This window comes from Neopsephotus bourkii, unplaced genomic scaffold (assembly GCF_033783945.1).
Source record: "Neopsephotus bourkii isolate Nb327-2 ecotype Australia unplaced genomic scaffold, CSIRO-AGI_Nbou_v1 NB_998, whole genome shotgun sequence".
Classification (NCBI taxonomy): domain Eukaryota; kingdom Metazoa; phylum Chordata; class Aves; order Psittaciformes; family Psittacidae; genus Neopsephotus; species Neopsephotus bourkii.
In genome coordinates this window covers 1,081,474-1,093,187 of record NW_026901490.1, presented here as the reverse complement: position 1 = coordinate 1,093,187, position 11,714 = coordinate 1,081,474, and the positions used below count along the sequence as shown (strand labels likewise).

The 11,714-nt window shown below is 45.6% G+C and overlaps 2 protein-coding genes across 2 annotated transcripts; one reads left to right on the top strand and one right to left on the bottom strand.

Annotated features, from left to right (window-relative positions):
* Positions 1–277: 277 nt before the first annotated feature.
* On the bottom strand, positions 278–1,107 carry LOC133215763 (EKC/KEOPS complex subunit GON7-like). The gene is made up of 2 exons (XM_061359993.1): positions 861–1,107; positions 278–752 (listed from the first exon to the last, which is right to left on the bottom strand). Exons 1-2 carry the CDS (start codon positions 1,063–1,065, stop codon positions 619–621), a joined length of 339 nt encoding a protein of 112 aa, XP_061215977.1. The 5' UTR covers positions 1,066–1,107; the 3' UTR covers positions 278–618.
* Positions 1,108–1,212: 105 nt separating this feature from the next.
* Positions 1,213–11,368, top strand: UBR7 (ubiquitin protein ligase E3 component n-recognin 7). Its single transcript, XM_061359885.1, has 11 exons — positions 1,213–1,447; positions 1,569–1,702; positions 2,461–2,521; positions 4,120–4,215; positions 5,028–5,081; positions 6,255–6,360; positions 7,551–7,735; positions 8,315–8,446; positions 8,815–8,977; positions 9,857–9,918; positions 10,689–11,368. The coding sequence occupies exons 1-11, from the start codon at positions 1,280–1,282 to the stop codon at positions 10,779–10,781; spliced, it is 1,254 nt and encodes a 417-aa protein (XP_061215869.1). The 5' UTR covers positions 1,213–1,279; the 3' UTR covers positions 10,782–11,368.
* Positions 11,369–11,714: the final 346 nt, after the last annotated feature.

Genomic DNA, 11,714 nt, shown 5'->3' with positions numbered 1-11,714 from the left:
TTTGAGACCAAGATTCCCAACTCTTTCAATCCACTTTATATATGACCTTTACCAGGAAAATACTTCATTGATGGGTGACTAGAATAACCCTTTTTGGTGATAAGCAAAAATAATCTTCCACTGTAGGGCTGCTCAGGAATGGACACAGTCTTACAGGTGTTCTTTAATTCTGAATACTGTACTGGTCTTATACTGCTTTCTCTCCATACAAAGTAAAAGTTGTGCTGTACCATTTTAAGATCACGTCTGACAAAATAACTCACTCCTGATTTTACTATATAAGAGTTTATTTTAAGTCGCATGAATAAATACAATGACTTAGAAAATATCGTTAAAAACATAGCAGTCAGAAGACTTGTGAGAACAGTTTTATATTTGTCAACGGTTCTACCAGAAGTTCTTCTCAACGTAACATTGGCTCCCTGCAAGCAACACGCTGACACCAAGGTGCATCTTTTTCTTACGGTCTCCGTGTTAAAACAGTGTCGGGACCGGCATTTCACTTTCCGAACAGGGGCAGAAGCGCCGCAGGCTTCTCCCCCGGCCCTGCCCGGACACCCTCACACCCGGTGCAGCTAGAATGTCTCCCTCCAGGCCTGACCCAAGTACCAAGTGCCGTCACCATGGCTGCTGAACCCTCGTCCGCTTTTGAGGTGGATCATCGGTGTTTGCTTTCGTTTCGATACTGTTTTCTCCTTCATCATCCTCCTCCTCCTCCTCCTGCTCATCGTCGTCATCATCCTCGGCATCACCTGACAGGGTTCAACCGGGCGCGGATGAGCGGCGCGGGGCGCAGGCGGCGACCCGAAGGCAGCGGAGCCTCCACGCCTCGCTCCCGTCCGCTCCCCGCCGGCACTCACCGCGCGGCCCGCCGCCACCCGCCGCCTCTCTCTCGGCCTGCACCAGGGGCGCCAACAGCTCCACCACCCGCTCCCGCAGCTCGGCCAGGCTCTGCCGCACTCCGCGCAGCTGCCCGGCCTCGCCCTGCTCCGTCAGGCGCGGCAGCGGCACCCGCACCGACCGCGTCTCGCCGTCGCAGCCCCTCAGCTCCGCCACCAGCTCCATCGCGCTGCCCGGAAGCGCAGGCAGCCCGCGCGTCCGGCCCCGCCCCGCTCACCGGTCACGTGCTCGCGGCCGCGCACTCGCGGCTCACCGCTCTCTTTGATCGCGCGCTGCCCCCATCACGTGAGGCCCGCGGTTCCGCTTCCGCTGTGGCGCCCCCTGGTGCCTCGGCCGCGTGTTTCCCGCCTCATCTCGCCCTCGGCCTCGCGTCCCGGCGATGGAAGCGGCGGCGCCGGAGGGCGCGGAGCCAGGGAGCGGCTGCGGCGGCGGCGGGGAGGAGCCCGTGGTGTCCCTGGCGGAGGTGCTGGCTGAGAACGAGGAGCTCGAGAAGGAGGCGCGGGCCGTGCTAGGGGGCAGCGACCACGAGCGCTGCAGCTACTCCCAGGTGGGGGCGCGGTAGCGCGGGGCGGGGCTGGGGGCGGGGCCGCCCGGGGCAGGGACCCTCACCCCTCCGGGGCAGGGACCCCCCAGCGGTCTCTGTATCTCGCGTCGGTGTCGTCCCATAGGGAGCGGTGAAGAGGCAGGCGCTGTACGCTTGCAGCACCTGCACGCCGCCCGGCGGGGAGCCGGCGGGGATCTGCCTGGCCTGCAGCTACGAGTGCCACGGGACCCACCGCCTCTTCGAGCTCTACACCAAGAGGTACCGCGGAGCGGAGCGGAGCGGGCCGGGAGCGGCGGCGCGGGCCCGGGCGGGCGGCGGGAAGCGCACTGCGGCTCGAGCCCCCTCAGCCGCACGGCCCTGGGCAGCCTCCTACCGAGCCGGGTCCTCAGGGCCGGGAAGGCGAGGCGGTGTGCGCCCACCGCCTCCGGTGTCCTGCCCCTCCGGGCCTGGGGTGAGGGGTGAATTGAGCTGGCGGGGGGGTTTCACCAGGGCCACCTCCACTCTCTGGTACGCTTCGGTGAGGTAGGGCAACTCGTACATAGTATACCACTCCCAGCAAAGCTGCACTGGCAACTGAGGTCAGGTCACCAAGGTACCCACCGTCCCCTTGTCTTGGCACACCAGCCCTGTTTAAGTGAGAGCTTAGGGTGTCTGGGTAGGAGACAAGAGCTTAATCACCGTCATGGATCCAGTGTTTGGAAATGAAGCAGTTCAGGCTCCTATTCCACCAGCACAGGTGATTGTGTTTTTAAGTGTGGCAGTTGCAGCACCCAGGGTTAGCTCTGTACCATTGTGGCCTCCCAGCCAAGTGCTGCTGTCAATGGTGGTCTTAGCTGAGAGATCTGTTGAGAACACCTTGTGGGAGGGTAAGGCCACTTCCAACTGATGCTGTTGTTTAAGCACGGCAAGAATGTTTTTATGTCTTCTAAGAAACTGCTGGGAATCTTTATGAACACAAAACCTGATAGTGTTTTCTGTTAATAAACCTACCTGAAACGCTGTGCTTTTCTTTCCAGGAACTTCCGCTGTGACTGTGGAAATAGCAAGTTCAAAAACCTGCAGTGCAAGTTACTGCCAGTAAGTGCAGATAGGGGTTTTGTACATGCAGAATTGAAACGACGGTATTGGGATGTTGGTGACTTGCCTCAGCCAGTACTGACGCACACTGTGCCTCTGCTTTTCTCAGCAAGTTAAACAAGGTGGGAGTATTACAGCATAAGATAAAACTGTTGAGAGACCAAAGGGAAATGTGAGGAGAGAGGAAAGAAAACATTTGGTAATTGTCATCCATGAATGCAGCAGTTTTGCATCTATGGTTGGCATAATACCAGAAACGTGTTGTGGTGCCTGCACTAATACATCCCATTGGCTTTAAGCTGGCTTCAGGGAAAGCTTTAAGGTGTACTTTTGCTGTTGCATTAAAGAAATTCAAGCTTCTTCTGTTGCTAGAGGGACAGTTCCCTCCCCTTATTCATGGGGGCATTAGTGCTGTAATCTTTTTTGGTTGGTTGTCACCAGAACCCACTGATGGGATAGCTTTTTACTGCATTAAGCCTTCTGTGCTTTCATTTCATTGGGCATTTTGGACTTGTCAAGTAGTTGATAATACTCTGAAAAACAGCAACAGGAAGCTGCTTGGTTTGCTTGCAGCACTGCTCCCTGGATGATAACAGTCCAAATGTAGAAACGGCCAGTGGTTTTGTGTATGCCCATTTTGTTCTGGCAGAACTGGGATGGATCCAGAGCTTGTCAGCCCAGGGCTATAGTCCAGTGATCCCTACAGAGACACCTGTGATGATTTTAACACGTTACTGTTTCTAATTCGAGTCAGTGAAATAGATCATGTGGTTGTTCCTCCTCCTTCGGTTCAGTGCAAAATCAATTGTACTGCTAAGTTACCTTCAGCATCCACCTATTTACCTGTCTGACTTCATGGGTGCCAAGTGCTCACATCCCCTGTCCTGTCTTTGTCACAATAGTGGTAGAAAGTGTTTTGTAGTAACGTCATAAATGGTCACAGCTCTTTCTGGAGGGGCCAGTTGTGACTTTAGGCTGCAGCTGCATGTGGTTGTGAAGCCCTCTGGCTGCAGCTGTATTACCTGGGGGGGTTGTTTGTTCTTTTGTTAGTTTTTTTAAATGGAATTACCTGTACTTGAGTTTCATTCAGCATGTTTTGTAATTTAGATAATTCTCTCCTGTAGCATGAGGTTTGTATGACACAAATTTAGTGGAAGCTCAGTGGTAAGATTAAGCAGAGTCAGGTTTGGATCACAATATAGATGTTAAAAAAAGTGGAGGGGGAGGTGCACAATAAATCTACAGTTGTTGCTATAATGCAGCAGGTAGGCATAGCTGGTGATCAGAACTCTTACGTCATTCTGAGTTAGCAGTAGTTTAACCAACACCATAGTTGCCATTTATTACAAAGGTGAAGAGACTGGTTTTCCTTTTCAACTTCAGTATTCCCTGCGTGCCCTGTCTGCTGCTCACTGCATAGCATAGGTGTTTGGATAGTACCTTTCTTTTTGGATCTTCAAGGTGATGAGTATAATTACCGCTTCTAGGAATTAAAGTGCAACAGGAATGTTTGTTTGGGGTTTTATTTCTAGATTATGTATATTTTTCAGTCTTGTTTTTCATAGCATTGTTTACTGAGTTTTTTTTTTTCCTTCTAGGAAAAGGTCAAGGTGAATCCAGGAAATAAGTATAATGACAATTTCTATGGATTATACTGTACATGTAAAAGACCGTATCCTGATCCTGAAGATGAGGTAAGAAATACAAAAGCTGGTAGTAATCATATATACATGATATTTATGCAAAGTATTGTGGAAAGGGTCGTCACTGAGGTGTTTACAGCAAAGAACCCACTTCAAGAAATCTTACATTCCGTACTGGTCTTGGTTGTCATATATACAGTAATTATCAGGGTTTTTTTTAATGGTAAAATATGTTTATGCCTTAAAGACAGATGAGGACAAACCATCATTTGGAGAAAATGCTGCAGTTCTCTCTGCTTTCCTCTCTATAGAGGCTCCTCTATATGGAGTTCCCTTAGGGATGAGTTTCTCATTATCTTAAGAAATGTGGCAGGAGACCAGTAAACACATTACACATGTTAGGAGAAACCATAATCTGCTTCCTTGTGTCTGCAACAGTGCTCTGACAAGGCTTCTGGGATAGGGAGAGTCTGTCCTGTAGCACTGGCTTTAGCTTTCCTTTATGGTAGTCACAATACTTTTTGTCCATCTGAAGTATTAAAATATACCACAGATGCCAGCAGTGTATTAACTTTTATCAGTTCTTTTGTGAGAATGTCGTGCTCTAAAAGGAAAACAAGTTTTGTAATAATAAATGGGAATTTCCACAGTCTTGCTAAACAACAAATTACATATGCTGTTGAAGTTCAGGGAAGCAAACTGACTATTGAAGCAGTTAACTATTTATTAATGGCAGCTCCCTGTGGATAGGTGAAGAGGGAAGTGCAATTCACTTGAGCAGGCTTTGCATAATACTGTCATTTGAGGCTTGTGAAAGACTCTAGAAGTTGCTGTTAATGCTAATTATATGACCGTTCATCTAGATTCCAGATGAGATGATCCAGTGCATAGTCTGTGAAGACTGGTTCCATGGAAGGGTAAGGAAACTGCAAGTGTCAGAATTGCCAGTTGCATAGAAATAAGTTAGTGTCAGTTAAGTTTGTATGGTTATTTTAAAAGGTTTGCTTTAGTTCTCAAAGGGTTCTGGGGTATTTCTTTTCATCCTATGCAAAGGAATATTGGAAGTTTAATCTTGTGCTGCTGTCCTCTCTAGTCCAAAAAACCCTTTTTGGTTTTTTTGGAAGAGGTCTACCTCTTTGAAGGTTACTGCCGCAAATAAAGTAACAACTTTGTAACTGTTTCTTTAACTAGAAAATTCTAATCAATGCAATTGGTGAGCAAAAGATTCTTACTGAGGCACATTATTATCAAATACCCAAACAGTTATTCATGCAAAAGAATGCCTTTTAAACTGTAATTCCTTTAAGTAGCAAGGAAAAACTGTGCTGTTGGTTCATGATTACAAACTTTGGAGAAATCTTTTAAAAGCAGCTCAGCACTTCAGTGAGTGCCCTACTTAACGTGTGAGCATTGAGGATTCAGCCTTACGCCTTGAAGGGCACAAGTGAAGTTCTGTGTTTGAAGTTGCAGGATCAAAGAATTAAAAAAAAAAAAAAGAAAAGATGATTGGCTTCAATTATGGGTTCTGTAGTTAAACTGTAGGATTCTTTTGTGTAAATGTGTGTATGGTGAATGTGATGCTGTTCACTGTGAGCCTTGGAGAACGCTTGTCAAAAGAAAGTCACTAAGCACTTTTAATTGCCTAAATATTTCTCACCAGTTTATGGAGAGCTTTGGGACCTAATTCTTCCCAACTGCATTACATGACCAACATGAAGACTTAAAATCTCTTGCACATAAGGGAGCAATCATAAAAAGTTATTTAAGAGTTCACATGTGCAGCATGCAAGAGGTATCTTCACCTATCCTGTGTTTTGGACAGTGTAGAAGAATATTGTTTAGAAATGAGATTTCTGAATGTGTAGAAGGCATAAAAGAGCGTAGACAAAGACATAATTATTTCAGTTTTTCCTTGGAATTTTTATCATCTCTTTTCAGTCTTTATACTGGTAATTGTTGAAGAGTTAGCAGGAGTGTATGACTGTGGTGAAACTGTGACAGCAGTTGATGTTGTACTTCCTCTGAGTCTAGAATTGAGTGTTAATTTGCAGCAAATGTTTCACTGCTGCATCCTTTTCTCATTTTGACAGCATCTTGGTGCAATTCCCCCTGAAAGCGGAGACTTCCATGAAATGGTATGCCAAGCCTGCATGAATCACTGCCATTTCCTCTGGGCTTATGCGTCACAGTTAGCAGGTAAAGAAAATTGAGATACCCGAGCCAATACTTGGTTAGCATGTATTTGTCGTATGTGATTGATTAATAACTTAATACTGCTTAAGTGGTCAGAGAAATTATACTCGATATATTGGACAGTCACCTTCAGCACTGGAACATGCAGGACTCCACAGACTGTTCTGTATTTCTCATTCTTAAATCTTAGTTCTGTGGTGCTCACTCATTTATTTTATCAAAGAAGTGCTAGCACATAGATAGCTGAAGATTTAGTACTTGTCTTAGTGAACTTGATTTTTAAACTGGATCAAAGAATTGAAGAGTCATCCTAAGGGGAGCAGTGAGACAAACAGCTGAGCATAAGAGGCTCTGAGCAGCAAAGAATGACTGACAAGTGACCTGGAATGAATGTGTAAAACCTTAATCTGGGTAGAGCTGGGGCTGTGCTCAGGACTGGTTGCCTGCAGGCCTCTGTCTGCTGTGTGGTTTCTGCAGGATCAGAAGGGTAGATGACGTGATTTCTGTGGAAAGAGCTGGTTTCACATGGTCTGCTAAACGTTGCTTATACCGACTGATAACTGATCTCTTATGTGCCAGAAATTTTGATGTCAGTTTTAAGGATTCCAGGATGGCCTACCTGGAGTTCTGTTCCCTCTAACGTAAATATAGTACAGAATGGGGATTTTGGTTTGTTTGAATTTTTCTGTTTCTAACCAGCTATATCACAGGGCACACATTTGAATTGCCATCAAAAGAAAAACTTGTTTTAAACAAGGAAGGAATTGGTGTAGTTCATCTGTTGTGAAGTTTTTGAGGTGTGTGTCTGGAGGAAATGAAGGACTCTGACACAAACTCAGCAAAATATATGTGACAACTACTGAATCGGCAATAGCTATCAAGGGGCATCAAGACAGACAAGCATCTTAATACAGAGCTATCTCAAATTGTCCCTCTCCTACAGCACAGATTTTGTGAAGCATTTTAGAATAAGAGTCCAAGAGGTGAAGAGAACTAGTGAAAGAGGGAGCGGTTTCTTTGTCTGCCTAGGTCACTGTGTCTTTGGGCAGCTGTAGAGTACATCCAGGACCCTTCAGTGTATGAGCTGATCTAGGTGCTCTTTGACACTGCAGTGTAAAGCAGAAAGAACGTCTGTGATAGCCAGTATGTTGTCTGGCACAGCATTCTCACTTACATGGGTATGTATCTTCCAGTTCCTCCTTTGACCAAAGTGAACTCCCTTGAAGGTGAAGGGCTTTTCCTGAAAGTTAAGGAAAGTGAAGAGCAGAAAAAAGAAGTAAAAAAAGAAAGTGGAGTGGAACAGCAGGAAATGAAGGAAGAAAAGCAAACGGAACAGTTTAACGAGCCTTCCACTAGCTTTGGGTCTGCCTGTCCAGAGGTAAAATGTACCTTTTTCTCCTGTCCTGTTCATTTTCATACTGATGGTAGCTGAGGCAAAGCCCACTTCCTTCTGTATAGGTTCAGTGAACAGCTAAAAGCTTTCAGTCTGTCTCCATGTTCCTTTCCAGTCACTGACACTTGAAACGTGTGGTCTCTGTGGAGCACAGCGTAGGCTGTGGAACACCACTGTAGAAATGGCTGACAGGGGCATAGTGTCCGTTTGCCAGTAGGTCAGATCCATCCCTTCCTGTCAGTCACCTGGCCTTTACACTGAGGCACTTGCTGAGTTTGTTCTAATACAGGGATATTATGCTTTGTAGCTGAGTTTGCATGATAGTCCGGCTCTGATTTTTTTAAACATTTATGGCTATTGCAGTAAATTTCTGCAGAGATTTCCAGTGGAAACTGGTAAAACCACATCAGAATCCTCATGGGGATGAAATGGTAACGTAGGTTGTTTAGAAAAATAAATGTCTGAGACAAAAGGAGAATCTCGCATAAGGAAAACCACATGTTGGAAAGAATGGAGTGTACTGGAAGTGATAGTAGAGAGCACTAAAACCCCATTTTAATTCAGGTGGCTACTAAGAGCGAGGAGCCAGTCTGCAAGCTGAAGGAGCTCCAGAGCAAGCCATTTCTAAAAAAAGATAGTGCCACCTTTTGGCCACTGAACTGGAGAAGCAAACTGTGCACCTGTGAAGACTGCTCAGTACGTATCCTCTCTGCGTTACCGTCACTGGCGCGGGGGAGGCAGGGAGGACCTCCGAGGGGGGCTTTATCTACAAGAGAAGCTTGTAGAAAATAATCTGTGTCCCCTCCATCCCACATAAAGAAACACACTGAATCTGTCAGAATTAATACAGCATGAATGAGCTTCTAACTGTTTCTGTGTTCTTTGCTGCTTAAATCCAGTATTGCTTTGGAAATTGTGATGGAGAGATGCCTGAAATGCTGGATACAAAATTTACATTATTTTTATTGTTATTATTTGTGATACTAACCACAGAAAGGATTAGGGAGAGCATCTCCATCTCAGACTTTTTGTAACATATACATAATTTTTACTTTATTCTCCAGAAAATGTATTCAGAGCTTGAAGTGCAGTTCCTGACAGATGAATGTGATACTGTCTTGGCTTACGAAAATAAAGGTACCAGTGACCAGGAAACAGAAAGGAGAGATCCTTTAATGGACACCCTTAACAGCATGAACAGAGTTCAGCAAGTAGAACTCATCTGTGGTAAATACAACTTCATTTTTAGAATCTGCCTTGAAACTTTAACTGAACAGGTTCCCCTAAGGATTAGTATTGGGTCTTGCAGTGTGGTGTCAAGCTGGTTTTGAAGTAACGTGTAGAAGACTGTATGACAGATGGCACTTCAGTCAGGATTCCTCTAGAGACATCTGTTCTCTCTGGCCTGTTGTTACAACTTTAACTTACATTGAGGAGCTAGTTGGTATGGGAACTTTTCCCCTATTTAACATTTTTAGATACTGTGTCAATAGTAATTTCTTGTAACATGAATATTTAAACATTAATTTACATCTCTGCTCTCTGGCTTATTTAACTTGCCCTGTTCTGTTGTTTGGCAATCTCCTGTTGTCTGGGGGCGTGCCAGGCAGTGTGCCACTGGGGCGCAGTGTGCTCCCTGGCAGCTCTGCCCAGAGTATATTGACAAGGCAGTGCTGAGGTCCTTTATAAGTAGAGCAGTTTCCCTCTTCTGAGTGAGGAGTTTGCACTCTGGCAAGGGTAGTTGTTCAGTTCTGATTTACGGGCGAGGGCTTCCCACCACAACCCACATGTGCTTTCGCTGTGGGAAGCTGGGAGCAGGAGCAGTCTTGATTGATTGGACTGATTCACTCAGTGAACTTGTGCACGTTTCTCTGAAGACCAACCTGAACGGGAGCTCAGAATGCATGGGCTGGCCTGATAAATCATTAGGCTTCTCGTATTTATCTGGACTTGCCTTTCTTATTGTTCATAATCCAGGTCAAACTTGAGTTGTCTCAAGTAAATGTAATAAATGACAAGAAGAACAAAGTCTTCTTGAGCCAGTGTTAAACTAAAGCTGGGCATCTTCTTGTTTTTAATTTCCCTTGCCTTTGCTCCTCCATCCAGAATACAATGATTTGAAGACGGAACTGACAGACTATCTCAGGAGATTCGCCAATGAGGGAACGGTAAGACACAGCTTGCAGGGTTTGCTTGCCAGAACCTGTGCTGTAGTACTGTTGTGGGGTGGGTGCTGCGTACTAGGATACTGTAAGAGTTTTTTCCTGTCTGTTGGAGTAGCTGGCACTGCAATAGAAACAAGAAATCCCTGATTCCGTGCGAATTTACAAGTTGCATTTCCTTAAAGACATTATAACAGAAATCTGTCTAAGAAATACCGAGAGCACTTCTTAATTTAAATGAAACTTGTGTTGCTCTACGAAAAGCATTCAGGAAAAAAGCTCTTAACCTTTATGTTTTTTCTTAGGTTGAATTTAAACCCTTAGAAGAATAAGGACTGACTAAATACTGGCAAACAGCCTTCTCAGTTGTTTTCCTGGAGGAGTTTGCATGCTGTTATTAACCAGCACATGCATTTTGTTGGCTTATTTGCTGAATTGCCATTCTTAGTTACATTGTTCTGAGCCTGAAAGTGAGCTCCTAAAAAGCTTGCTTTGTGTCAGTTTTTCTGGCAATAAAAGCAAGTGGTCAAAGCCACGCTCAGGAGCTTTGCTCCGTGTGCTTGCTCTGCCTTTGGGGAGCTTGTTCCTCTGTATTCTCTTACCGTGGAATTTGGACATTACTAGCCTTCTTTGGGTAGAACAGGAAAGCTGCTTTGCAAGTTGTAACAGAGGGGATTTGGGATACCGGCTTTTATGCATGTGGATGTAGGGGGGGAAATGGATCATTGTAATTGAATCCGTGTAGCACAACTTGGGTTTCATGCTGCTTCCCGTAGGTGGTTAAAAGAGAAGACATTCAGCACTTCTTTGAAGAGTTTCAGTCACGGAAAAGACAACGGACTAACAGGATGCAGTACTACTGTAGTTAGACTGAGAGGGTTCGGGTCTGAAAGGACAACTGGGCAAACAATATTCATTGGCAAACAGCAGCAGCATCTCCAGTATTTGACTTCTCATCAAAATCCTACTGTCCAGGAAATGTCTTCATTTTGTCTCATACTTCCTTTATTTGTAGCAAGTAAAGCGTGATCCTAACAGGTACATTATAGCATTTATAGGGATTTCAGAGCCCTGATGGACTTTGCATTCCTGTGAAAGCTGACTGTGTCCTTCTAGGGTAGGTGGCTTGTTCCAGGAACAACATCCCACTGTTCATTCCCTTCTGCCTTTCACTTGTTTTACTGCTAGTGCCTATTGCTGTGCATGGTACTAAACCCTGGTGGTGTCTGCCTGCCCTCCTTCTGTGCAGTGCAGGGCAGATGCTTTCACTGTGCTTTGCAAGACTGGAGTGCTTTTCTAACATGCTTTAAATGGCTCTGTATCATCTCTCCAGATGTAGTAACTCTATCCAAGTGTCCCTGCACAAAGGAAGTGTCTGTTCACTACGCAGTTCCCTGAAGAGCAGAGAAGGGAACCCTGTTACACCCTATTACAGCTGCGGGGTGAAATTGCATTCTAACACAGTTTGGGTTTAAGGGACCTTAAAGGTCATTTAGTTCTAAACCCCTGCCATGGACAGCAACACCTTCCACTAAACCAGGTTGCTCAAAGCCCTGTCCAACCTGGCACTGAACACTGCCAGGCATGGGACCTACCCAGCACTGCTGCTCAGGCTTGCTCTCTGCTGCAGAGGTGCTCCCAAGGCAGGTGAAAGGTGAGAAATCACAGGTTAGGCTCGATGCAACAAAATGCTGTCTGCTCTTATAAATCCAGAAAATTTGTTTCTAATATTGTGCAGTGATGTTTGACACGCAGAAAGGACTGGCACATGAACGTTATTGACACGGTAGACTGTAAACAGT

Bases quoted from the DNA above. Each gene is read 5' to 3' on its own strand.
- LOC133215763 (XM_061359993.1), bottom strand. From the start codon at position 1,065: ATGGAGCTGGTGGCGGAGCTGAGGGGCTGCGACGGCGAGACGCGGTCG. The intron at 753-860 runs GTGAGTGCCGGC...GAACCCTGTCAG, and splicing joins GGGTGGCGGCGGGCCGCGCG to GTGATGCCGAGGATGATGAC.
- UBR7 (XM_061359885.1), top strand. From the start codon at position 1,280: ATGGAAGCGGCGGCGCCGGAGGGCGCGGAGCCAGGGAGCGGCTGCGGC. The intron at 4,216-5,027 runs GTAAGAAATACA...CCGTTCATCTAG, and splicing joins ATCCTGATCCTGAAGATGAG to ATTCCAGATGAGATGATCCA. The intron at 8,447-8,814 runs GTACGTATCCTC...TTTATTCTCCAG, and splicing joins GCACCTGTGAAGACTGCTCA to AAAATGTATTCAGAGCTTGA.